At 43.4% G+C, this 14,766-nt stretch overlaps 2 protein-coding genes across 4 annotated transcripts in view; one reads left to right on the top strand and one right to left on the bottom strand.

Moving 5' to 3' along the window:
• The window catches only part of LOC129718903 (uncharacterized), a 106,471-nt gene that overhangs the window by 89,469 nt on the left and 2,236 nt on the right, over window positions 1-14,766 (bottom strand). The window lies entirely within an intron of this gene.
• On the top strand, window positions 10,052-12,791 carry LOC129716868 (uncharacterized protein K02A2.6-like). Its single transcript, XM_055666711.1, has 4 exons — window positions 10,052-10,127; window positions 10,171-11,040; window positions 11,490-11,902; window positions 11,979-12,791. Exons 1-4 carry the CDS (start codon window positions 10,052-10,054, stop codon window positions 12,789-12,791), a joined length of 2,172 nt encoding a protein of 723 aa, XP_055522686.1.

Raw genomic sequence — 14,766 nt, 5'->3', positions numbered from 1 at the left:
AGGAAGAATCAGTTATGAGATTCCATGCTAGGCTGGTCGAGAAAGTTAGGCTCTGCGGATATGCTGTTTTGGATCAGGAGAGATTCGTCAGAGCACAATTAATCAAAGGGATGTCAAACCAGACACTGGCGAAGGATGCACGTACATATGGTTATGAAACGAATTTCATTGTCCAGTCTGCTACTCGCGGAGAAGCTTTCGAGCGGGAAACCGATAAACCATCTCAAGCGGAAGTTTTTGCATTGAACAATAGACGCTATTCAAGACGCGAACCTTCACCAGCACCCGTTTTGAAACGCAGACGAACCTTTTCGACCGATCGGAGTATGCCACGAGTCTCAACGCCTCGCGGAAACTCATCCCACACTCCAGGTCGACGAGCTCGGTGTTTTTTTTATTCTCGCTTATTTTCCGTCGGTCTAGTTCCGCCACTGTTGTGGCCAATCACCGACGCCCAGGGAGGCGACTCCACACCCAGGACCCTAACTCACGACCCGTTTATTAACGGACCGGCGCCAACGGTTTTACTTCCTCATGCGATGGAAGGCGTGATCCCAGAGATTTTTCGCCTCAGAAAATCTCCCGGTGTCGGCTAGGATTGAATCTAGACCAGTTGGGTTGGTTGTGAGTGGATCACGCCACCTCACAACCATCGACACCTATGTCGGCGGTGGGATTCGAACCCAGGCGTCGAGCATGGTTGGCGGAGACGTTACCAACCACACTAGGCCCCCGCTCGACGAGCTCGGTATTCACGGTGTTATTATACTACTCACCGTAACAACACCTGTCCGGCACTCTCACGGGTTTGCAATAAATGTGTTCTGATCAACGAGAAGGAAACAGCGGCGATCAGAAACATCATAATGAGGTAAAAATCGATCACTAAATGTAATATAGTTGTAACGATTTAGAAAATAAGGTCGACTTTGTTTGATCTCTATCGACCGCTTTATCATTTTTTTTAACAAGTGAACGCTCTCTCCCTCCAAGATGTACTGATCAAGTGCAAAGTTGGTACTTCCCAATGGCCCATTGAGTTTCTAGTGGTTTCTGGAGCAGATGTCAATGTGATTGGCGGCAGTGATTGGCAACGGTTGGAACGGGATCACAAGCTAGATGTCACAACGCTTGAATACACTAATGGTTTGAACGGGAAGAGTGTTTGCCCTTATGCGACAAGTAAGCCTATGAAGATAGATTGTACTTCCAGAGCTCCCGTAACGGTTGCTGGGTGTAATGTTGCGGACATACCAGCAGATTTGCTTGTAGTAAAGGATGGGCTCCGATCTTTGCTGGGTCGTTCGACCGCGAGTGATCTGGGACTGTTAGCCGTTGGAATCAACATCAACAACTGTGAACAAAGAGCGGGGGCCTAGTGTGGTTGGTAACGTCTCCGCCAACCACGCTCGACGCCTGGGTTCGAATCCCACCGCCGACATAGGTGTCGATGGTTGTGAGGTGGCGTGATCCACTCACAACCAACCCAACTGGTCTAGATTCAATCCTAGCCGACACCGGGAGATTTTCTGAGGCGGAAAATCTCTGGGATCACGCCTTCCATCGCATGAGGAAGTAAAGCCGTTGGCGCCGGTCCGTTAATAAACGGGTCGTGAGTTAGGGTTCTGGGTGTGGAGTCGCCTCCCTAAGCGTCGGTGATTGGCCACAACAGTGGCGGAACTAGACCGACGGAAAATAAGCGAGAATAAAAAAAAAACTGTGAACAAAAACGTGAAAGCGTCGTGTTTCCGAAGATGCCTGGTGTCATGGTAGAATTCAGTGTCAGTAAATCTGTTCCCCAGTTCGCAACGCATACTACAACGTCCCCGCTGCCTACCGAGAAAGTGCTAGACATAGGCTGCTAGAAATCGAACGAAGCGGAATTATAGAGAGAGTGACCTCGACTCCCAGTTGGATCAGCGGTATGTCGGCCGTCCCCAAGGGGACGAACGACTTTCGATTAGTAGTCAATATGTGAGCTGCCAACAGAGCAATCAAGCGTGAATATTTCCCCATGCCTCTCATCGATGAGATGAAGGTAAAGCTCCACGGAGCCAAATATTTCTCCAAGCTGGATTTGAGTAACGCCTATTATCATCTTGAGCTTAGTCCAGCATCACGAGAACTGACCACATTCTTAGCAGAATGCGGAATGTATCGTTTCAAGCGCCTTATGTTTGGGGTTAATTGTGCGCCGGAAGTGTTCCAGCGTGAAATGACACAAATTCTAAAGGACATCGAGAATGTCATCGTTTATATTGTTGACATCCTTATATTTGCAGCGACCCTGGAAGAGTTAAGGAAAACTGTATCCAAAGTTTTGCAAATATTGAGGAAGAATAATTTAACTTTGAATATTAGTAAGTGCGAGTTTGATAGAACCCACATCAAATTTTTAGGCCACGAACTGGACCAACAGGGTTTCCACGTGGATGAGAAAAAAGTAAAAAGTATTGAAAGCTTCAGAAGTCCCAGTACTGCGTCGGAGTTTCGCAATTTTTCTAGGATTGGCGTCGTTTATCAGTCCTTACATTCCGAATTTCGGGCAAATTACAGCTTCGCTATGGTCAGTGGCAACCACAAAATCCTGGAAATGGGGCCCGCAGCAAGAAAAGAATTTGAAGCCGTAAAGGACAGGATTGTGCAGTGTGTTCACTCTCTGGGGTATTTTGCGGAAAAGGACAGGACAATCCTTTACACGGATGCATCACCTAATGCATTAGGGGCCGTACTTGTCCAGGAGAACAGCCGTGGACACTCCCGTATAATAAGTTTCGCTTCAAAGACTTTGACTTCTACTGAGAGACGATATGCTCAGAATCAACGGGAAGCGTTAGGCGCCGTGTGGGGAATCGAGCACTTCTCGTACTTCCTTCGTCTTAGTCATTTCGTGCTACGTACGGATGCACAAGGGGTGTCTTTCATACTCAACCGTTCGCGTGAGAATTCGAAGAGGGCGCTGACAAGAGCGGATGGTTGGGCGTTACGACTGAGTCCCTACGATTACGAGATACAGTATGTTCGTGGGCGCGATAACATAGCAGATCCCTCGTCTCGACTGTACAATCACGAACATGATGAGCCGTTCGACGAAATCTCTAGTCCATGGGAGGTAGCAACTATCGAAGTATACTCGATTAGGATATTAACAGAAGCTGAAATACGAGAAGCAACTGCGAAGGATAAAGATCTGAAAGAAGTCATGCTGGCCCTTGAAACAGGAACTTGGTCCACCTCTCTGAGCAAATTTAAGTCTGTAGCGGATGCGTTGTCGGTTTGTAACGGTATCATCATTAAAAGGGGCTGTGCAGTAATTCCTGAATCGCTTCGCAAGAGAGCGCTTGACGTCGCTCACAGCGGTCACCCCATGGCTGCGAAGCTCAAAAGTATTCTGCGTGAACGAGTTTGGTGGCCGGGTATGACAGTAGATGCTGATGAATGGGTAGAAACATGTCAAGCATTGCGTTAGCAAACCGGAAAGACCCACGCCAATGAGACGTACGTTTACTCCGAAGTCAGCATGGGAAACAATAGCGTTGGACTTTAATGGTCCATACGCTAAGTTGAATGGAATATTAATTTTGGTCGTTGTGGATTTTAGATCCCGTTACTTGATAGCAAAACCGGTCAGATCCACAAGCTTTGATCACCTAAAAAACGTTTTGGAGCAAATATTCGAGAGAGAAGGATATTCCCAGAACATAAAATCAGACAACGGTCCTCCGTTTAATAGTGAAGAGTATAGACAATTTTGTAGTGATAGAGGCATAAATACAATTTTTAGTACTCCATTCTTCCCGCAGCAGTATGGCCTAGTTGAGGGCTATATGAAACTTGTCAACAAGGCGATGGCCACAGCGATTTCTTCTGGAACTAGCTACGTGAAAGAACTGCAAGCTGCAGTTGAGGCACACAACGCGGCGGCCCACAGCGTAACAAGGGTACCTCCCGAAGAAGTTCTAATGGGGCGCAAAATCAGGCGCCGGTTGCCATTGCTTGTCGGAGGGAGTACGGATCATGATGTTGACTTGCTCAATGCAAGGGATCGTAGAGCTAAGTTGCTAGCCAAAGAATACAAGGATAATCTCCGAGGGGCGAAAGAGTGTCGTGTCAAGCCTGGTGACGTCGTTATTGCTGAGCGAACAGCTCGGGCAAAAGGAGATGCGAGGGTTGACCCGTAATGGAAGAAGACAATGGTAATCTTGTTATGTGCGATGATGCGGGGAAAATATTACGACGTCATGTCAGTTAAACCTGTAAGGTCAAAAAATAAAGCAATGGTGAGTCTTTACCAAAGGCTGACGTCGCAGTTGACAGCAACAACAGTGAAGGTGATACCTCGGGCGATGCAAAACTTCGTCGTTCGGTTCGGGATCGAAAGCCGCCGGCTAACCTGGCGGAATATGAGCGAATTTGTGAACTGGAAACGTTAGATAGAAGATCCTCAGAATGATTTTTTTTTTTGTTAATCTTGTATTCAGTTGCTTAGTTAGGGGTATCCCGTGTAACGAATCAAATAAATTGTTAAGAAACTCTTCTTGTTTTTTTTTCTTGTTTTTTTGAGAAGAGGGAAGATGTGGGACACGGGCAAGACAACCAACCGCCGAATCAACCATAATCATATGTTGGCATCGATCATGACTCAACAGCCCTTCTGCAGCAATGTATAAACACGACTAGAGCGCATGATACGTTATAAGGTGTTAGCACACACACCAACGCATTCGCCTCATTCGGCACTAACGAAGCACCTCGTCTTCTCGCATCGGCCTCTTTCGTTCACAGGCAGTCCCAGAGGTAAGATGTGTTCTCAAACAGTGAAGGTATTTTCATGGTGGTTTGTAGCAGCGGCAATCGAAAGTTGCACAATTTTGACCTGCCGTGCTGCCCGGAGCGCACTGTAAAATTTGTCAGCTTCAACCCACCACCGCACGTGCTAAGTTCGTAAACAATTATCTGGCATCTCTTTCTTACTTGCGTCTTAAATGGCGATGACGTTTCATTATTTCTCGGCAGTTATGCCCGCACACAGTGGATTAAAGAAATTCGCTATTAAGCAGTGTTAGTTAGCAGTGTAGCAGTGTTGCTGGAAAATTTCAATGGTGAGCCGTACGTCAGACATTCAATCAGTTTGGGGTGAATAGCTGTTTCTACAAGCATCGTAGCGCCTTACGGTATTCAGAAGAGTTTTTCCCAGGAAAATTTCCTACAAATATCATGTATTGATATTTTTTTAAGAGCCAACTTGACATCTCTAGAGAACTTATTCACAAAAAAAAACTAAAAAATACACCTTGATAATTTCTGCTGGATTTGTCATTCATTCTAAACAACAAACTTTTGGTAGCCAACAGCGCAACTATATCGAACATTCAAAATATAACATTCACACACATATGAACATTAGGGTGGGACAAAAACTAATACTTTTCGTGTTCCTTATGGGTCCCATAACAACTGTGTAACCTTTCAGATCAATCGGTGAAAAGCCCGATTTGCGCCCGATTTGGGAAATATGGGAAAATCCACTTTTTCAATACTTATATTGGGCGCAAATCGGGCGGCAATCAATTGTTCTCGAACTGAAACCACGGTCCAGCTGACATTGCGACAAGTGAGTGGTAGGAGGGTGGGTGAGCCTTGCTGGCAGTGTGAACAGGGATGCCACATGTACAGATTAATCTGTATTTTACAGATTTTTGGCCGATGTAACGATACAGAATCTGTATATACAGTTTTTTGTCGAAAATTACAGATTTACAGATTTTTCGAAATTGACATTAATTTTTAAAAACAATCCAAATTTTATTTCATTAAATATTAAGCAAATTGAACATATTTTCAACTCCTCACACGTTTTAAGCTGAAAATTTTGTTTATGTACCATAAAAACTTAAAAAATACAAAGTTCTTTATGTTTAAACAATACAGATTTTTTTTACAGATATTTTTGTTCCAGGTAAAGATGCTCAGATTTTTTCAAGGGAAAACACAGATTTGAGTGTGGCAACCCTGAGGGTGAATTGTAGCTTCGTCAGACACTTAACGTAAAAAACATAACATAACATACCATAAAAAGCATATTGCAGCCAAACCAAATCTATTTTTTTTTTCATTTTTTTATCACATATGTATTCTGGTAAACTTTTTACTAAACACAAAACTTCTCCTAATTGCGTTAATCTTATCATAGAAAAAACACTTAACCCTCTCTCTACCATGGTTACTCTAGAGCACCATAGGTTTAGATGCGAAAAGTCTTTCGAAATATTTATCAATGCTACTTAAAATGCATGAACATATTCATGAACAATATACTGATTGTTCAAGAACATATTTATGCATTTTGAGTAGGATTGTGTGTGGCAGCTCAGTCACTTCGGCAACACTGCATGTGATACCTGTTACGCGCAGCGTTGCCAGGTATCCAGATTAATCTGGATTATCCAGATTTTTGAACATTAATCCAGGTAGACAGCTTTGATGTCCAATTATCCAGATTTTTCATGGATGATCCAGATTTTATCCAGATTTTATTTTCTCTGTTCCGCAAAAAGGTCATCACTTCAAATTTGGCGCGAAATTTTGCAATTTTGTCACTTAAAATTTTGCGTACCCCAAGACTTTTATTCGAAAAATTTAGCTTTCACCCCACGAAAAGACTGCCAGATTTTTTCCAGATTTTTTTTTGCCTTTTCCAGATTTTTTGAAAAATGACCTGGCAACGCTGGTTACGCGTCCCACTTCGTATGACATCATAGCAACCGCGTTCCTCGTGCGACACGAAGCATCGGCTCTTTCGTTTGCTGCTAGTCGAAGAGGTAGGGCGCACTTGGTAATCAGGGATGCCACATATACAGATTTTTCTGTATTTTACAGATTTTTGAACTGAAAAAGCAATACAGAGTCTGTATTACAGAATTACAGATTATTGCCTAAAATACAGATCTTACAGATTTTTTTTGCTATACCGACGAACTGAAATCAATTTCAAAGGTAGAATTTGATTATGGATTATGTAGGTATCGATGAAGAAAAAATGGAATGTGACTTGAACGAAGCGCGAAAATGAACGTGTCAGGATTTCTATTCAAAATTCGTATTAAAACAAATTGCAAAGAGGTGCCGTGTAATTCACCGATACTGTTGTAAAAATGGCAGCTTTAAGTAATCTCAAAGCGTTCGTGAAATTGGAAAATTTAAACGATTTGATGCGACAATTCCCCAAATTCGTAACAATAACTGACTGATAAGGGCTGCCCAACGAATTTCGCACGCTGAGAAAAAAAAATTTTTCTGGCCGGAAGATTCATTGAAACAAATGACTTAACTTAGTCTGCGCTGTTGAACACCATTAGGCGGAATGGTAATTCAAGTTTCCATTACAGATCAATTGTGAGATTTTTTTTTTTAATCCCACTCTTCTGCTTGTTTAGAACGCATACTTTTAATATATAGTTGAAACCAGAAAAAGCTAATGATCACAATTTTAAAAGCTGAAAGCTACGTTGCAGACCAAGGAGGAGATACTGATATTAAATTAACGAGAACTTGAAAAAATAAATATAACGAAAACCTGTATAAACATAACGTAGAGAAGAATGAATTTGTTGAAATATGTTCTGCAAGTAAATTTTTCTCCATCCAACATTCTGAGTTTGCTCGATACAGATTTTTAATACAGATTATTTTGCCCGTGATACAGATACACAGATATTTTCAAAGAAAAATACAGATATAAACGTGGCAACCCTGTTGGTAATCCCGGAGCGTGTTGAGTGATTCCTCGACTCTGGGTTCTCGGGGTATTCACATTGGCGATCCTGCCAGACTGTTGCATTTTCAGTAGAGAATCTTTTTGGATCAGTATTCTTATCGAGGAATCACTCAACATGCAAAAATATACATATATATTTAAGTGAAATTAAACCCAAAATGGCAAACAACAGAAGATAAAACAAAAAGGCAAATGGCGGCAGTCGTGGCATTTGCACTGCTCGGTGGCTGAAGAAAAAGGTTCGACAAGGAGAAAAAAAAAGAAACGTGCTCGGGTGATACTGTGTACTGGATTCTAGTTATACGTGATATTCTAGCTCGCTTTCCAAAAGTTTTTTTTTTATTCGAGAGTGCATTCGTTTCGTGTGCAGCCTAGCTTCTGCAAGTCTTTTATTTCTTCGTTTATTTAGTCCGGTTTCGATAGGGTGTAGAAGAATTGGATAATCACATACGGAACAAGAGAAACAAAGATCTATTTACCGTGAATCTTCGTGATGGTTACGTTTGATGGTTAAAAATAAGACCACGATTCCTGGCCTCGGAAGTGGACCGGGACGGCCATATTTTATTGAACTGAAAGCGGACCGGGACGGCCGCGACTGTGGATTCGGAAGCGGGCTGGAAAAGCCGCGATTGTTGACCTAGAAGCGGACTGGGATGGCCGCGATGGTTGATCAGGAAGCGGACTGGGACGGCCGCGATGGTTGATCTGGGAGCGGACTGGGATGGCCGCGATGGTTGATCTGGGAGCGGAATGGGACGGCCGTGATGGTTGATCTGGGAGCGGACCGGGACGGCCGCGATGGTTGATCTTGGAGCGGACCGGGACGGCCGCGATTGTTAATTATTTTTATTTAATAGATCAAGATGGCCGAGATTGTTGTTACATACGATGTGGAATACTTTATTGATTGTCAATGCTTACAGTAGATAACTATAAGCTTCAGTACATCAGATTACGTAACATAATCTGCTTTCCCGTAGTCAATTAGCTGGTAGCAGTATTTTATAGCAAATCAATTCTAGACAAGAATGTTGCTTATACCATTTCTTACTGTGTCTGTATTACAGATTTGATAGTTGTTACTTCGCTAAACCAAACAGAATGTCTACCGGCGGAAAATATGTTCGAGCTCCCGAATACCTTAGCGATTCACATGAGGTTGAGCCCCGCGAAGAATGGTTATTGTATGAGACAAGTTGCAATGAGCAGGAGGTACAGAATAGTCCCAAAAGCACGAATCACGGAGCGCACAACGATGACCGTTGGTCTCCAGGAGAGCCAGCTGTCACTGCGACGAACGTAAGGCAAGACACCTGTGAGAGTACCACGGCAGGCAAAAAGGCGAGTCAATCAACCCACGATGAAAATTGTGAATACATACGGAAAATAGAGGAGATGCAGAGTAGACTGGATCAGCTAGCCAAAGACCGTCAACTAGCAATCGGCTACAGGGGAAACGCCGAAATGAAAGTAGCACTAGTGGCTGGTCGGATTCAAAAAAACAACGGCAGGAGAACGAGAGCAGACAACGGGGTTTTGGTCGTCGTTCAACATCCAAGTCAACATCCAAGTCAAGCGCGACAGCGAGCCCGTGTGGACGGACGAAGAAAACGATAAAAAGGTAAATGAAGATTGAGTTCTGAAGACCGACTAACTCATCTATTTTTTGAGAGACGACATGAATTAAAACAGTTTTTCATTTAAAAACTAAGTTGATTTTTATTGTTTTGATTCCAGCACATAAATGCCCTGTCTTTCCCTGATGCGCTTATAGATTGCCGGCTAGGGTCGTCGAAACCCATCTGTTTTCTGATAGACTCGGGTGCCGACGCTAATATTATTGGGGGTGATGATTGGCAACGTTTAAAAAACGAATTTGAATCAGGCCAAGCAAAATTGGAAGTTTTTGATTCGCCTGATAACGAACAGCTGCGATCATATGCATCAAATAACCCGATTGAAGTTTCCTATAGATTAAGGACAAAAATCGAGGTTGTTGGCTGCAACAAACCATCTGTTATGGCTGACTTCTTAGTCGTTGAGGATGGCCGGTGTTCACTTCTTGGTCGCTCTACATCTGGTGAATTAAAGCTACTTAAACTGGGCATAAACGTCAATAGCTGCGATTTATTGGAACCAATAAGTACATTTCCGAAGGTGCCGGACATTTTGGTAAAATTCAGCGTAGACAAGTCGATCCCTCCGGTGAAAAACGCTTAGTTTAGTGTGCCTGCGGCGTACAGAGCCAGCGCTAGACTAAGACTTCAAGAGATGGAAGAACGAGGCATCATTGAGCGCGTAACAAAAGCTCCGGACTGGATTAGCGGAATGTCTGCGGTAGCTAAGGGTAAGGATAGCATTGTATGTTCTGTTTCTCATCATTAATAAAGGTAAGGGAGACTTCCGTCTCGTCGTCAACATGCGGGCTCCAAATCGCGCAATAAAGCGAGAGTACTTTCGTTTACCGTTGTTGGACGAAATGAAGCTGAAACTGCACGGAGCGAAATTTTTCTCGAAATTAGATTTGACGAACGCCTTTTACCACCTGGAACTCCACGAAGAATCGAAAGACCTGACTACTTTCTTAACAGAAGACGGTATGTTCAGGTTCACTCGACTAATGTTTGGGGTGAACTGCGCCCCGGAGTTATTCCAGCGAGAAATGTCGCGGATTTTTGGTGGCGTAGATAACGTCATAATCTACATAGATGACATCCTCATCTTTGCCAAAAACTTGGAGGACCTCCGTAAGACCGTGGCGGAAGTCTTAAGAATACTGCGAGCAAACAACCTTACCATCAACACGGATAAAAGCGAGTTTGATAAGACCCGACTAAAATTCCTTGGTCACAACGGCTTTAACATAGATGAAAACAAAATAAAGGACATTCGCAGATTTAGGACTCCTTCCACGGTTTCAGAGCTTCGCAGCTTCTTGGGGCTGGCCAGTTTTGTAAGTCCGTATATTGATAACTTCGCTGATACGGCAAGTCCATTGTGGGTGGTTACCCGAACCAACTCGTGGTCCTGGGGTGACGAGCAGACAAAAGCCTTTGAACGATTAAAGGAACAAATTGTGCAATGTACGACGACGCTCGGATATTTCTCGGACGAACAATCAACGATTCTTTATACGGACGCATCACCGAACGCTCTGGGTGCTGTCCTTATTCAGGAGGATAAGAACTGTCCTTCCCGTATCATAAGCTTCGCATCGAAAGCTCTTACGCTCACTGAAAAGCGATACCCACAAAACCAACGTGAGGCTCTGGGGGCCGTTTGGGCACTTCGCCTACTTCCTTCTCGGAAGACCTTTTACGCTCCGTACGGATGCACAGGGCTTTACATTCATTTTGAATCGGCTGCGAGAAGATACTAAACGGGCTTTAAACCGCGCTGATGGCTAGGCTCTAAGGTTGAGCCCTTACAACTTCAAAGTGGAATACGTGCGAGGTCAAGACAATATCGCTGATCCGTCTTCACGGTTATACGAGGGGCAGGATGAACCTTTCGAGGAAGACGTAAGCCCTTTGGGAGATAGCCTCCATCGAATCAAACCAAGTAAGCTTCTTAACGTGATAACGAGATTCTTAACGGAAGAGGAGGTTCGAACAGCGACCGTTGTGGATAAACTTCTTCAAGAGCTAAATTCATACAAAGATGCTTATAAGATTAATAACAGGAAACTTCGTCTCCACGACTTTTACAGGTTGTGGATGCTGTTGGGCGGGAGTTTGGCCGAAACATCTGAAGCGCTTTGAAACTTTGAGCAACGATTTAGTTGTGAGGAAAGGAATTCTAGTGAAAACTGGTTGCGCAGTTATCCCAGAAAATCTCCGCCGGAAAACTTTAACTGTCGCCCACGAAGGTCACCCATCAGCGGCCAAATTCAAGAATATCTTGAGGGAACGCGTTTGGTGGCCTGGTATGGCTAAAGACGCTGAAGCATGGGTGGACTCATGCGTGGTTTGTGCGACTAACGGAAAACCGGAAAAACCAACCCCAATGGCGCGAGGTTTTTACACCGAGTACAGTCTGGGAAACGATAGCGGTCGATTTCAATGGACCATACTTAAAATACGGTGGTATCTCAATCCTCGTCGTTGTCGACTACCGTTCTCGGTACGTGATTGCGAAACCGGTAAAGTCGACGAGCTTTGAAAACACTAAGAGAGTATTGGATTCTATTTTCGCGAAGGAAGGTTACCCTCAAAACTTGAAACCCGATAACGGACCCCCTTTTAATGGCGAAGATTATAGAAGGTACTGCCTTGAGCGGGATATCAACGTAATCTTTTCCACACCGTTGTACCCCCAACAAAACGGATTGGTGGAAAATTGCATGAAGTTGGTCAATAAAGCGATGACCGCAGCTTCAATGAACGCAACGAGCTACGTCGATGAGTTACAGGCTGCAGTGCAGGCGTACAACGCGGCTGCCCATTCAGTCACCAAAATACCACCGGAAGAAGTCATGATGGGAAGGAAGATAAAGCGAGGACTCCCCTTGCTGTCTCGGGAGAAAGCTTCTTTCGATGATGACCAGTTGAACACAAGAGACCGGGAATCCAAGTTGTTAGCAAAGCAGCAGGAAGATATAAGGCGAGGAGCACGACGATGCCGAGTCAAACCAGGTGACACAGTTGTGGTCGAGCGGCAATTCCGTGCTAAAGCAGAATCACGATTCTATACCCGTAGATACACTGTGGTAGAGGAGAAGAACGGCATGTTGGTCCTCAGCGATACCAACGGCCAGACGCTCAAAAGACATGTGTCGCAGACCAAGAAAGTCCATGACTGGAGACAAGATGAAGAAAAGACGGAATCAGCAGATCCTGATCGATCAAGCGGAAACCCTGATACCACTCAACCCCCGGCGCCCAAAACGGTGAAGCCCAACCCAACACTAACTGAAGCACCACAATCACGTGTACGACGTCCCACTAGAGAGAAGCGGACACCAGAGTATCTCAGAAATTATATTCACTTAACGGAAAACTGGCAGGTATAATTTTAGAATATTTTTCATAAGCACACCATTTGTGAAATGGAGACTAACTTTAATCGCAGTCAGTACCGGATAGCTGTTCTGGATTTAGGGCAACTAATAAATCCATAATTTCTTTCCCAAAAAGTTTTATTCTTGACTTATTGTTATGAGGTAGGGGGGAAATGTGTGGCAGCTCAGTCACTTCGGCAACACTGCATGTGATACCTGTTACGCGTCACCCTTTAATCCAACTTCGTATGACATCATAGCAATCGCGTTCCTCGTGCGACACGAAGCATCGGCTCTTTCGTTTGCTGCTAGTCGAAGAGGTAAGACGCACTTGGTAATCCCGGAGCGTGTTGAGTGATTCCTCGACTCTGGGTTCTCGGGGTATTCACAGATTGGTAAATATTTCTGAAGATTTTTTGCATCCAAACCTATGATGCTTTAGAGTAACCATGGTAAAGAGAGGGTTAATACAAATGGCTACCTAGTGAAAATTTCGCGAAAAACTGAAAACCTCTGACTTCTTCTGATATTCAGTCAAATATGGACAAAGCGAGATTACTATGCTCCTCAAATCTATATAAGAGGTTTTGGTTCAAAGCCGGAAATCACTTGCAAAACCGAAGATATAAAAGGGCCGAATGGCATATATTACTCGACTCAGCTCGACGAGCTGAGCATTTTCTGTAAGTGTGTGTGTATGGGCAACTTTTTATTTTCACTCACTTTTCTCAGAGAAGGTTGGACCGATTTTCATTAAATCAAATGCAAGTGAAAGGTTTTGTTGTTCCATAAGACGCTATCCAATTTTATTGTAATCGGATTTTTAGTTTAGAGGTTATGTATCAAAATGTATAAATCATGAAACATCATTATCTCGAAAACTATACAACCGATTTGAACCAAATTGGTTTCAAATGAACGAGCTACCTGAAATACCCTTAACTTTTGAATTTTATAAAGATTTAACTTGTGGTTTAAAAGGTATGAAGAGAAAGGTGTTATTTGTTATTTGTTATTTATTGTTAAATCATCTGACATATTGGTGGTCTTAATGATAATATATATTACTAACTAAATGCTAATTAATATTTACAAACGATTAGAAACACTTTAAAAACAATTGAAACACGCTTCAAAAACAATTAAACCTGTCGTCTACGAAGAATTTGTTTGAATGTTGTTACTGAGATGTTAAAATCGAATGAATCTGCTACGACGTTGAAGCTAGCTGACATGAAACGAACGGGGTCGTGTTGCCCATATGATGCAGTGCGATGCGGTAGCGATAGAAAGTTTCTCCGCCTTAAAGGCCTTTCCGGAGCATATAAATTTAACTGCTGCAGAATTTTCGGGGCGTCGATTTCACCGGTTAAAATTTTGAAGACAAACACAGCCTGTGTATCGAAACGTCTTTGCTGCAGTGTTTCCATGCCCAAAAGCTGGCAGCGATCCAAGTACGCCGGTAGCTGCTGCGGGTCTCGCCACGGAAGAAAACGTAAAGCGTACCGTACAAATTTCCTTTGCACGGATTCAATTCTTGCAATCCAGTTTGCGTTGAATGGACACCACACTACGGAGTTTGTTTCAAGGACAGATCGCACCAGAGAGTAGAATAATGATCGGAGGCATGTTCTGAAGACTGTTTAATCTCACTCATGTTTCTCAGAGATAGCTGGACCGATTTTCATAAAATCAGTGTCAAATGGAAGGTCTAATTACCCCATGTTTTGCAATCGACTATTACTTTGCCTGTTATGTTGAAAAATGTGAAATCCAGCTATGAAAAGGAACATATTCCGAAGACTACATGGACTCACTCACTTTTCTCAGAGATGACTGAGCCGATTTCCACAAAATTAGTGTAAAATGAAAAGTCTAGCTGCCTCATAACACTCTATTGAATTTTACTGTAATCGGACAGTAACTTCGTCTGTAATGTATCGACATGTGAAAGTCACGAAACTTCATTATCTGAGAAACTTCACAA

This window comes from Wyeomyia smithii, chromosome 1 (assembly GCF_029784165.1).
Source record: "Wyeomyia smithii strain HCP4-BCI-WySm-NY-G18 chromosome 1, ASM2978416v1, whole genome shotgun sequence".
In the NCBI taxonomy this organism is placed as follows: Eukaryota; Metazoa; Arthropoda; class Insecta; order Diptera; family Culicidae; genus Wyeomyia; species Wyeomyia smithii.
The sequence above is the reverse complement of the archived record's forward strand: the minus strand, read 5'-3'. Positions and strand labels throughout refer to the sequence as shown.